General features: G+C 45.5%; 1 protein-coding gene across 4 annotated transcripts in view; it reads right to left on the bottom strand.

The window, feature by feature from the left end:
* Nucleotides 1-5,532: 5,532 nt before the first annotated feature.
* IFT88 (intraflagellar transport 88) overlaps nucleotides 5,533-12,610 on the bottom strand; it is a 167,276-nt gene continuing 160,198 nt past the window's right edge. For all 4 annotated transcript variants that reach the window (XM_006752647.2, XM_015563113.1, XM_006752649.2 and 1 more), the window contains 2 exons: nucleotides 6,348-6,458; nucleotides 5,533-6,092 (listed from right to left, as the gene is read on the bottom strand). In XM_006752647.2, the coding sequence (XP_006752710.1) occupies nucleotides 5,971-6,092; nucleotides 6,348-6,458 (233 nt within the window). In that variant the 3' untranslated portion in view covers nucleotides 5,533-5,970. The remainder of the gene's footprint in view (nucleotides 6,093-6,347; nucleotides 6,459-12,610) is intronic.

The raw sequence follows: 12,610 nt of genomic DNA, 5'->3' as shown, positions 1-12,610 counted from the left end.
CCAGTGGCTCAGCCTCCCCAATTACCTGAGGTGGACACTCTTGGTGCACCCCTTTGTGGGCTTTGTGCACAGTCTTGTTGTAGTTAAGCCTTGATTGCTGTTGGTATCACTGGGAGAAATTGACCTCCAGGCCAATTGGCTGTGAGAATCTTCTGTGTCTGCAGTGGGAGAACTTCTGTGCTGGAGACATCCTTATGGGGCAAGACTTGCTTCAGTGGAGCTTTAGTGCTCACTGAGTCTCCCCCCTGAGTGTGTCCCTTATGGATCTGAGGAGTTGCAATCTGGATGGTCCCACTCTGATCACTGGGTATACTGGCTCTTGGATCTAAGGAGGTGCTAATTTAGCCTCTTCCTGAGGCTACCCAGCAGGAGCTACAAAGAGATCTGCAGATTCCCCTTCCTTTTTTGGAGTTTGGAGGTGCCCAGATGAGGCCCAGCTATGAAGCAATGCAAGCTGCTGTGGGGCCTTGGGCCTTCTCTTGGAAGTTCTGGGTCTGTCTGGCCCAGCTGCAATTTGTTAGGTAATTTTCAGGTTGCAAAGGGTCAGGGCGTTCATATGCAAAAGCTTCTACTGCAGTCTGTGTGGGGTGGGGTCTCAGAATCAACAGGCAGAGCAAGCAGCTATGGCAGGTCCTCAGCCCTGCCCTAAGGGGCCCAGCATCTCAGTGTCCCAGTAATTGCTGCAAGCACCTCTGAAGGAAAGCCCCCCTCAAGTTCCGAGTTCTGCCTGCTGCCAGACAGTCCAATTCCTCCCCGTATGAGTCTGGGTCCCCAGAGACTTCCCGGAATCGGAGTTCAGAGCAGTCGGGAGCTTGTGACTCCCTCCCGATTCAAAAAGACAGCTGCGTCCTCAGGTGCCAGCCCCTTTCCCTGCGTGCGCTTGAGCCTCCGTACCTCTGCACTTTACTTCCGCTCCTCCTCTGAGTCTCAGTGTGCTTTTCTCTTTCCTTCTAGTTGTAGAGTTTCCACTCAGCCAGCCTTTCTGTAGTTCTGGATGATGTCCATTTTGTCTTTTCGTTGTATTTTTGAAGTTGTTGTGGGAGGCAGCAATTTCCCGTGTTTTTCTATGCCACCATCTTGGTTTCTCCCCAGCATTTCTTGAAATGCTGGTTTAGTGGTAATGAACTCCTTTAGTCTTTTGTCTGGGAAACTCACTTTATCTTTGATTTTAAATGATAGGCTTGCTGGGTAGAGCTGCTTGCTTGCAGCTTTTTATTACTTTGAATACTTCATGCCAATCCCTTCCAGCCTGTAGTGTTTCTGTTGAAAAATCAGCTGACAGTCTTATGGGAACTCCATTGTAGGTAACTGACTATCCCTCTATTTCTGCCTTGAAATTCACTGTCTTTAACATTTGCCATTTTAATTATGCTGTGTCTTGGTATTGGTCTCTTTGTGTTTATGTTGATTGGACTCTCTGTTTTCCTGCACTTGTGTGTGGTTTTTTTTCCCCACCAGGTTAGGGAAGTTTTCTGTCATTATTTCTTTAAACAGGTTCTGTAGCCCTAGCTCACTTTCTTCTCCTTCTGGTATCCCTATGTTGTGTATGCTACATTTCATGTTGTCTCAAAGTTCCCTTAAACCACCATCATTCTTTTTCATTCATTTTGCTGCTTTGATTGTGTGTGTGTGTGTGTGTGTGTGTGTGTGTGTGTGTGTGTGTTTCCTACTTTGCCTTCCAAATTGCTGATTCGATTCACTGGCTGTTTATTCCTTCCAATATATTCTTTATTTCAGATATGGTATCTTCATTTCCAACTGGTTATTTTTCATGGTTTCGATGTCATTTTTCATGCTGTTGAGCATCCTAATAACCATTACTTTGAACTCTGTTTCTGATAAATTGCCATCCTCCATCTCATTTAGCTGTTTTTCTAGAGATTACTAGCATTCTCTCCGTTGGGAGCTATTTTTTTTTGTCTCCCTATTTTAGCTTTTTGTGTCTGTTTCTATGGATTAGATAGAACTGCTATGATTCCCAGTCTTGGAATTGTGGCCTTCTGTTGCAGGTGTCCTGTGGGACCCAGTGTTGCAACCTCCATCTCCTGAGCTGGGTGCTCTAGGAATGTCTCTTGTGTGGGTTGTTTGGGCCTTCATGTTGGTAATTGGGTCTTAATTGCTGTTGGCCAATTTGTGGGTGGTTTCAACCATCAGGCTATCTGACTGTAAGGCTCAACCCTTATCATGGCATGCAAGCTGCTGTGCAGGTGCAATCTCAAGGTGTCTTGTTGGGCTCAGTGGCAAAATCTTCCAGATCACTTGAGCCTCATATTCCAAGAATGTTTCTTGTGGATTATGTATATCTCATGTTGTAGTTCCATCTTGATGAATGCTGTTGGCCCTATTATAGATGCAGTTAACCTTTCAGATTGGATGATTATAGGAGTAAACCTCTGTCATGTTGTATGAGATGCTATGCAGGGGCTGCTTCCCAAGGTTAGGTTATTCTCATCAGGATCTGGTTCTTGCTAGAATCTTCCTTTGGGTATATAATTTGTGTGGCTGGTTGGGTCAAGCTCTGGTTTGGTCTGAAGCCCAGCACTGCTTGTGTTGGTTTTTGGTCCACTTGAGTGTGGTTCAGGTGCAGATTGCTGCCAGACATTATGTGTAACCAGTTTTGGTCTACCTATCTAGAGTTACCAAGCTGTTCACTGCGTGTGCCTGTGTCTACTTGACTTGGGTGTGTGTGGAAGGGGCCAATCTGTGTAGATGACTTGGCTTCCTAGAGCTCTGAGCTGGGATCAATTCAACAAGTCCAAGGTTTCCTGAGGTTGGCCTTCACCTGTTGGCTGCTCTGCCCCCCTCCCCCCAATAGTTGCCTGGGCTTCCTCCAGAGTCTTATGAAGAAAGGCTGTAGAGTGGACCCATGATGGCCATGCCCCACTGGCCCTTCCACAGGGCTCAAGCTCAGTGTGTCATAGTGACCAGATTGAGCAGACAGGGCTAGTCGGCCCCCTAGTTCAATGCAGCATCGTTTCGCACACAATGGGAAGAATATGGCCCCTATTCCAGAGCTATACCATTTGGTCTCTGCTACATTCTCCAAAACTAGCCCCACAGGAGGAGCATACTGCAGGCTCAGGTTGGGTATAGCCAGCTGTCCTCACTGCAGGATCAAGCTCAGTAAGACAGGACAGGGTCACTGGAATTTGGGCAAATAGATGGAGAAAGCCTTCTTTTAGGAGTGGTACCATTGGGGTGGGATGGGAGGGGGGTGAGCTTCACTCTTTCTTTCAGTTCTGTAGCCACACCTGCTCAAGTCCTGGACTGAAGCCTCTGAGATAGATGCACTCTGAATGTCTGGCTCTGAGTGGAGCCTCCTTCCTCTCTTGAAACAGTCCAGCAGGACGTGGCCAGCTGGGGGTTTGAAAACAGATAAAGTCCGTCTTCCATTGGTGGTGGCACTGGCCCATAAAAAACTGCATGCCTCCTCCCCATAGCTCTGGGGGCATGCCTTCAGAAACTCTGACGCTGTAGCTGCAATCTGAAGCCCTGGGCTTTCAGATGTGCTCCCCCACTGCAGGCCTTGGAAGAACAAATCAAGGCAGCCCTCCACTGGGAATGGCGTTGGTTCTTGGGGGGTGGGGGGGGAGCCATCTGCTCACCTCTGCCTAGCTCTGCAATGCACTTCCAGAGACCTAGTGGAGGACTCTGAGGGGGCGTTGCACCAAATGTCCCAGTTCTGAGTTGTGCTGCTCCCTTCCCCCCAAAGAACTGAGCTTAGCAGGATTTGGCAATGCAAGTCAAGGCAGCCCTCTGTTGGGAGTGGCACAGGCCCATGGGAGGAGAGCAAGTACAAGCCTTACCCTAGCTCTACAGCTGCCCGCTGCCACAGACCCTGACAAGGGAGTCTCCCTAACCTGTGGGATAGGGCAAAGATTGGCCCTGGTTCCAAAGCCATCAGTTCAATGACCATCTGAAAGCCTTTCTATGCTAGTAGTTTCTCCAGGTCTCTGTTGGATGCAGCCAACAGTCCTTTATGCAGGACTTGAGCTTTGAAGGGAGGTGTCACCAGTATTTGGAAGATGGGGTTAGTGCCCTTTCCCCAGTGCTGTAAGAATAGAAGTGCCTGACCCTGGGAGATGGTGCCTGTGGCAGTGGGGGATGTTGACTCGGGACTGGGACCTCAGTAGCCAACCCTCCAGATCTCTGGAGCTATGCTACCCAGATCTTCTCTTTATAGCTTCTGAGTCTTCTTCCCTCTATGAGAGCCCTGGGTAAGTGCCCAAGAGCAAGCTCCTGTGCAATGCCCCTTAGGAGAGCACCTGGGATGCTAGCAGGCTTTCTTCTCTTTCCAGCAAAGTCCCTGCTTATTTTTGCTGCCAGATGCTATGTAGGCTCTTCTTCCCAGCCCTGGTGCTCTGATTTGGGGGTTCTGGCATGAGATTGAGACCTCATTCTCCTCAGAGAGGACTTAAAAATATTTTTATTGACTTCAGAGATGAAGGGAGAAACATCGATGAGAGAAAAATCCTTGATCATCTGCCTCCTGCACGTCCCACACTGGGGATTGAGCGTACAACCTGGGCATGTGCCCTGGCCTGGAATGAATTGTGACCTTTTGGCTCATAGGTTGACGCTCAACCTCTGAACCACACCAACTGGGCCTGGGGGGAAACTTTTGGAGCCACAATAGCCCTCTGGCTTCTCAGCCACTACACCTGGGTGCAGGGACCAGCTCTCTTCGTGTCTCTGCCCTTCTTACCAGTCTCTTTGTAGCTTCTAGCAATCCTTGGATATAATACTCCTGTTCAGGTGTTTTTCAGTTGTTTTTTCAGGTTGATTGCTCTATATTTTTGGCTGTAAATCCAGGTTGGCACATGGAGGTGGTGTGTATAGTTTCTACCTCCTCTGCAGCCACCTTTGATCTCCCATATTGTTTTACTCTTAAAGCCCTAATATGCAAATTGACCAAATGGTGGAACGACCTGCAGAATGACCAGTATGCGGTTGGTGGGGTCTGAGAGTGGGCGGTGCCAGGCCAGCCAAGGCGGGTGCCAGTGGGCAGAGGGAGGCAACTGGTGGTGGCAGTGGCAGGGAATGGGGGCAGTGAGTGGGCAGCGCCAGGCTACCAGCCAAGGTGGGTGCCAGTGAGGGCTGCCCTGATTGCCCCCCAAATCGGCCTTGATTGCTGGCCAGGCCTAGGGACCCTATCCTATATACTGGGAACAGTCTCTTAGATTTAAAAATTAAAACCAGGCAAGACTACTCTAACACTGAAAAAACAGGATGATGCAGCAATGACATGCATGGATTCTGGCTTACATTTTGTGGTCAGCCCTGATTCTGACACATAACTCAACTGCCAGTTTAGGCCTTTAAACCAGCAGTCGGACATCCCCCGAGGGATCCCAGATTGTGTGAGGGCACAGGATGGGCTGAAGGAACCCCCCTCCCGCCCCCTGCCCGCCTGTGCACGAATTTTGTGCACTGGGCCTCTAGTAGTAGTATAATCCCTCCTCAGGCAAACTTCCAAAGAAGTATAGTTTCCAAACTTGAAGCAAATTAGCTTGACTAAATATCCAGCAATGATATGTTCTAGCATAGTATTTTTCAAGCTGCAATCCAAGAAATCAATGCAGTTTTCATTATAACACTTTAAAAATGAAATTATAGAAAATAGTATACACTGCAGTATTAAAGATAATTTTTATGCATGTGTGTGTGTCTGTGTGTGTGTGTGAGTGATAACTGGTTGTCCAACAAAATTCATTACTTACTTGGGGAGGTGGGGTGGAGGTCAATGTTTTAAAAAGGGTAAGGAAGTCATAGGTTAATGGATTACTTTCACATGTTTTTTTCCATTAAAAACAAAACAAGACTTAAACCCATACCCACAGAACACAATAAACTTATTAAAAACTTTGGAAGTGTACAAAATTAAAGTTTGTATATCTAATCCAAGGTTTTACCATGGGTATTATCGTGCAAGGTAATTTCTTTCCTTTAATAAATAACATAATGTACATATTATTCTGGAAGCAAATCATCTCCTAACTCTTCATCAGCAAAATCATCCTCCTCCAGTCTTTTCTTGGCTGCAGTCTTTGGTCTTTCTATTTGAGGGCCAAGTGGATCCACATATGAGGCATCTAGGTTAAAAACAGATGGTTACATTAGAATATGAATATATATATGTATATATCTCAAATAAACAAACATGAAGCCAGTTAGTCTCATAATCAAAACTGTGAGAACAATGCAGAGTGAATAGAAATGCTCTCCCAAGTCATTTCAATTCTCTGTATATATAAAATTCTTAATGCCCAATTATACATTTTTTGCCATTTCACCAGCTTTCAGACCTGTTGTACCTGTGGGGCTGGGTGGGGAACATGGTCACTTGCCTATTTCTTTGTGACTGCTACTTTCATAAGGCTCGTTTGTCCCGGGTAAAGCTCTGAGTTTGGCACTTAGCTGTTCACCTTTACTATTGGCACTACAGTTCTGGCCACTATCTGAAAACACAAAAATAAAAATGCATTTGTTTAACATGTTGAGAAAACAATACTACATCACAAAGTTAAAGCATACTTATTTGCCAAGGTTGTTTTGTTTGAAGCCAACTTCCAAGGGATATAATTCTCTCTCTCTTTTAAAAAATATATTTTTATTGATTTCAGAGAGGAAGAGAGAAGGAGAGCGATAGAAACACCAATGATGAGAGAGACTTACCAATCGGCTGCCTCCCTCATGTCCTCCACCGGGGACTGAGCCCACAACCTGGGCATGTGCCCCAACCAGGAATCAAACTGTGACCTCCTGATTCATAGGCTGATCCTCAACTACTGAGCCATGCTGGCTGGGCAGTTCTCTCTTTTATAATCCTTTTAGTTTTAGTTTGCAAGCTCCCCTCCCCCCCAGCCCGAGTGCACAAATTTTTCTGCACTGGGCTACTAGTCCTATATAATAAAAGCCTAATAAGCTAAGTGTCTGGTCGACCAGTCGGCCATTCAACCAAAGTGTAATATGCTAATGATATGTTAAGGCCGCTCAACAGCTCACTATGATGTGCACTGACCACCAGGGGGCAGACACTCTGACTGGTAGGTTAGCTTGCTGCTGAGGTCCGGCCGACTGGGACTGAGCGAGATAGGCCAGACATGCCCTGGAGCCCTCCTGCAGTCCCTCCCCAGCTGGCCAACCTCCCGTGTCCCTCCCCGGCTCCGATTGTGCACCGGTAGGTCCCTCGGCTTGGTCTGCGCCCTCTCACAATCCAGGACCCTACAGGTGATGTTGGAGAGCCGGTTTTGGCCCAACCCCATAGGCCAGGCTGAGGGAACCCACTGGTGCACAAATTCGTGCACCAGGCCTCTAGCCTATATAATAAAAGCCTAAGTGACCATTACGGCAGAATGACTGGAACAACTGGTTGCTATGATGTGCACTGACCATCAGGGGGCAGACACTCAATGCAGGAGCTGCCCCCTGGTGGTCAGTGCGCTCCCACAGGGGGAGCGCCGCTCAGCCAGAAGCCAGGCTCACAGCTGGTGAGTGCAGCTGCCATGGTGTTGGGAACCTCTCCTGACTCTGCAGCAGCAGGAGCAGTGGGCTGGGTTGAGCATGAGCTGTGCGTGGTCCCAATTCGGGCTCTGCCCTGGCTGCCTGCCACTTTGGTACACTGCTACATCCCTCAGGGGATGTCAGACTGCAGGTTTAGGCCGTCGGACATCCCCTAAGGGGTCCCGGACTGTGAGAGGGCACAGGCCAGGTTGAGGGACCCAGGCCCCCCCCACCCCCGCACCCAGTGCACAAATTTTGTGCACTGGGCCTCTAGTAAAATATAAAACTCATAGTAGTTATGTGTGAAAGAAGCAGAAGACAGAATGCACACAGGTAGGTATAACAGTAATGTTCTGGTTCTAATGTTTTATGATGGCTTTATTAATTTTAATTTTATTAATATGCTTCATAACAGCACTATACAGATTATTTTGTAGATATCAAACATTACATAATTTAAAATTCATATAATTCTAAATTTAGAATTTAACATCACCTATTAAAATGACTAAGATTAAAAAATATCAGAATAGCAAGTGAAATGAACAAATTTTCTAAGATTTGGTAGTATATATCAAAAGACTTAAAAGTTTTCCTGTCAGTAAGATAATGGAACAGGAAGCACCAGACCTTGTTCCTTTACAAAGACATTGCCTATGGTCCAAAAGCTTTCATGAGAACTCCAGAAAACAGTTAGGATGCTCAAAGGCAAGAACAACTTTATTGAAACAGGTAAGAAAAGCAATTTTATTTCAACTATGTCAGCTCCTACTCACAGCCAAGATAGTTGACATTTGGAAGGAAAAGCCCAACTTGCAGGTCTCCCTTGGGAAGAAAGACAACAATAGAATATATATCCAACATTTGGGTTTTTCATGAAACTGCCTGAGAGACTGGTCTGGAGTGCTCCTGAGGAACCAGCATATTCTGGATGCCTGAGAACTGCTAAGAACACAAAAGAGCTCAGTGGCTTGTTGAAGCATCAGAGAACCTCTCCCACTACAGACAAAAGCTGGCACAGCTTGTGATCAAGAGAATGTGTCCAACTCATGGCTTCTTCCTCAGCAGGGAAAGATTGGAATGACATGTACATCCAACATGCCAGCTTTTTAAGGGACTGCCCAAGGGTCTGGTTTCTGTCTCATGTGACTTGTAGCACTAAAGAGGAACTGGCATATTTTGGATACTTGTGGGCTGCAGAGAAAAAATGGGGGTTCAGAAGCTTGTTGCAGTGCCACAGATTCTGCAGTACACCAGAGGACCAAAAGATTACAAATCTTGAAAAAGAAATCATCAAGCCTCTTAAATTGGGAAGTTGCACATAGAAGCAGAAAGAAGATGCATCCCCTAAAAATTTTGAGAAATTCTCATAATCTCTAGCAGGGCTGATGGGTGAAGGTCAAAGCCAGTACAAAAAGACTGGGAGAAGTGGCTGTTTTTGTTTGTTTGTTTGTTTTCCAAATGAAAACACAACAAAAAGTAACAAGATACACAAAGAAATAGGATAACATGATCCAAAGTAACAAAATAAATCTCCAGAAGTTGACTCTAAAGAAATGGAGATCTATGAACTACCTAACAAAGAATTCAAATTAACTGTCTTAAATAAGCTCAATGTGCTACGAAAGAACACAGACAATAAATAAAATTAGAAAAATCAAGCATGGATAAAATGAGACTATCAACAACAAGATTGAGATAATAAAAAAGAACCAAATAGACATTCTGGAGCTAAGGATTACAATAATACAGTAACTGAGTTAAAAAAATCACTACAAGGGCTCAAAAACAGACATAATTAAACATAAAGAATCTGTGGCCCAGTGGCGAAGCTCAGTTGGTTGACCACTGTCCTGTGCACTGAAAGGTTGCTGGTCGATTCCCAATCAGGGCACATACCTGGCTTGCAAGTTTGACTCCTATTGGGCACATACCTGGGTTGCAGGTTTGACCCCCCTCCCCCCAGTTAGTGCACATGCAGAGGGAAACCAATCAAAGTTTCCCTTTCACATCAATGTTTCTCTCTCTTTTCCTTTCTCTAAGCATGTCCTCAGGTGAGGATTAAAAAAAAAAAGAATTTGTGAACTCAAAGATAGATAATTTGAAATTACAGAGTCAGAGGAACAAAATAAACACACAGAAAGGAAAGAAGGAAGGAAGGAAGGAAGGAAGGAAGGAAGGAAGGAAGGAAGGAAGGAAGGAAAAAGAAAAACTGAAAAAAGCCTAAGAGAATTATGGAACACTGTAAGTAGATCAATATATGTACTATGGGAGACCCAGCAGAAGAGAGAGAATGAGGCAGAGATTATTTAAAGAAATGATCAAAGAAAACTTGCCAAATATGAGGAAGGAAATGAACATCTAAGTTCAAGAAGCTCAAAGGACTCCAACTAGAATGTATCCAAAAAGACCCACATGGAGACACATTATAACCAAAAGAGAATCTTAAAACCAGTAAGAGAAAAGTGACTAATCATGTACAAGGTAATCTGATTATCAACAGATTTCTCAGCAGAAACATTACAGGCCAGATAGGAGTGAGATGATATATTCAAAGTGCTGAAAGAAAAATCTTCCAACCAAGAATATTATATCTGGCAAAACTGTTCTTCAAAAGTAAAGGAGAAGTGGAGAACCAAGATGGCAGCATAGGCAAATCCCTGTACTTGCTGCCTCCCACAACCACATCAAAATTACAACTAAAATACAAAACAACCATCATCCAGAACCACTGGGAAGCTGGCTGAATGGAAGTGCTACAACAAGAGAAGTAAAAAAGAAAGCACATTGAGACTGGTAGGAGGTGTGGAGGTGGGGGACAGGTTGGTCTGGCAGCCACATGGGCTGCTTTTTTAATCAGGAGGGAGATCACCTCTGCAGAGGCTGTCAGGAGGATCAAGAGGTCCTAGCCCCACACCAGATGCCCAGCCCAGGGTCCCAGAGCTAGGAAAAGAAGTTCTTACAGGCAATAAGAACTACAGGCTGTAAAAACCAGTGTGGATTAGGGCTGAGTGACATACAGGCTGCTGGAGACCCAGCTGCTCCTTTTAAAAAGGCTGGCATCATGAAGTGAATTTACAAGTTCCCACTTCCTCTGAGCTTCAGTGCCGGGAAAAGCTCTGGGAGACCCATACACATACGGGCAGAAACTAGACTGTCTAGCATCAGGGCAGGAACTCAGGGGTGGCTTTCTTCCAGACGGAGGTGTTCCCAGCGGTCATTGTTCCTGTGTTGGGACCTCCTCAGTTATAGGGCTGACTGGCAGCCATTTCTGTTTGCTCCACCCTGGTGATTTCCTGAGATCCTGCCCCACCCAATTTACAACCCCACCCAAGCTGTGGGCAACAGCTTTTGCATATTAATGGCCTGTCCTTTCTCAAGCTAAAAACCTAGGTCATGGAGCCCCAAACCTATCAATAAAAGGCCCAAGAACCGGCACTAGCACCAGCCTGCCTTGCTTCACAGCTGGGCCTTGTCTGGGCACTTCCAAACCTGATACAAAGAGGAGGAATCTGCAGATCTCTCTGTAGCTCCTGTGGGTGGCCCCATGCAGTGGCTGACTTTGTACCTCCCTGGAGACTCAAGAGCCAGACTCAGTGAGCACCAAAGCCCCACTGAAGCAAGTTCTGCTCCATAAGGGTGTCTCCTGCACAGCTCTCCCACTGTAGTTGCAGCTGGTCTCCACAGCAAATTGTCCTGGAGGTCAATTCCTCCCAGTGACACCAACAGTAATCAAGGCTCAACTACAACAAGACTGTGCACACAGCTCACAAAGGGGTGTACCTAGAGTGTCCACCTCAGGTGACTTAGAAGGCTGAGTCACTGGGCCCCTATAGGACACCTACCACACAAGGCCACTCTATCAATTCAAAGAGACTTAGCAGCTCTACCCAATACATAGAAGCAAACATAGGGAAGCACCCAAAATGTGGAGACAAACAAGTCACAAATGAAAGAAATGGAAGAAAGCAAACTACTGGATATAGAGTTCAAAACCACAGTTATAAGGTTACTCAGGAATCTTCTAGAAACCTCTAAGGGACTTAGTGAGCCTTTCAAGGATCTTAGTGAGAATGCCAAAAAAAAAAAAAAAAAAAAAAAAAGGAAAAGGACCAGTCAGAAATTAAGCATACACTGACTGAAATAAAGAATAATATACAGTGATTCAACAGTAGACTAGAGGATCCTGAGAATCAAATCAATGACTTGAAATATGAGGAAGCAAAAAACACCCTTGTAATCAAATGTTATTGCAGAAATCAGGCTGGTGGGAAGCAAGAAACCAAACACACTCAGAGGTTCAAAAAAGGATTCTTTAATTACACTGATGTCTATTCAGCAGAGTCCTCTCCAGAGGCTGAGCCCTAAACAAAGTGGGGTTTAGCATTTTATAGTTTCTCAGGCTCTTTGTCTCCCATATATGGCATATACATACATTCTAGACATTCTTTCTATGTTACATGTTAAGTTTCCGTGTATCTGCTGCGATTTGGGAAGAGGGCTGTAACCTGAGACAGTAGAAGCCTGACTGGCAGCAGAGCAAAAGCAGAAGAAACAAGCAGGATTACAGAAGCTGAGGCATGGATATGGTGATGCAAGTCGGGAGGATGCCTGCCATCTCATCAGAAGAGCAAAAAGAAAAAAAGAATCCAAAATTATGAAGGTAGTATAAGGAGCCTCTGGGAAAACTTCAAGCGTACCAACATCCAAATTATGGGGGTGCTAGAAGAAGAGAGAGAGCAAGATATTGAAAACCTATTTGAAGAAATAATGACAGAAAACTTCTACTACCTGGTGAAAGAAATAGACTTACAAGTCCAGGAAACACAGAGAACCCCAAACAAAAGGAATCCCAGGTCCATCCTTGCTGTTTCAAGGGACCTGGCATATATGGCATACTGTTCTTAATATATTTGCTCACCTTCTTGGCACTATGTGTTTTAACCAAGGTCACCTCTCTGAGAAAGGTTGTTTCCCCAGGTAGGGATTTTCCCCTGAAGTTAGGGAGGGAATAAAACCCCTTCACTAAGTGCCAGGCGGGTAATTAATCTCTTTAACTACGAACAATCATGCTTAAGCTACATAATCTTTACTCCCTGGAATGGAG

The sequence above is a fragment of the Myotis davidii genome, unplaced genomic scaffold, assembly GCF_000327345.1.
Source record: "Myotis davidii unplaced genomic scaffold, ASM32734v1 scaffold1070, whole genome shotgun sequence".
Classification (NCBI taxonomy): Eukaryota; Metazoa; Chordata; class Mammalia; order Chiroptera; family Vespertilionidae; genus Myotis; species Myotis davidii.
The sequence above is the reverse complement of the archived record's forward strand: the minus strand, read 5'-3'. Positions and strand labels throughout refer to the sequence as shown.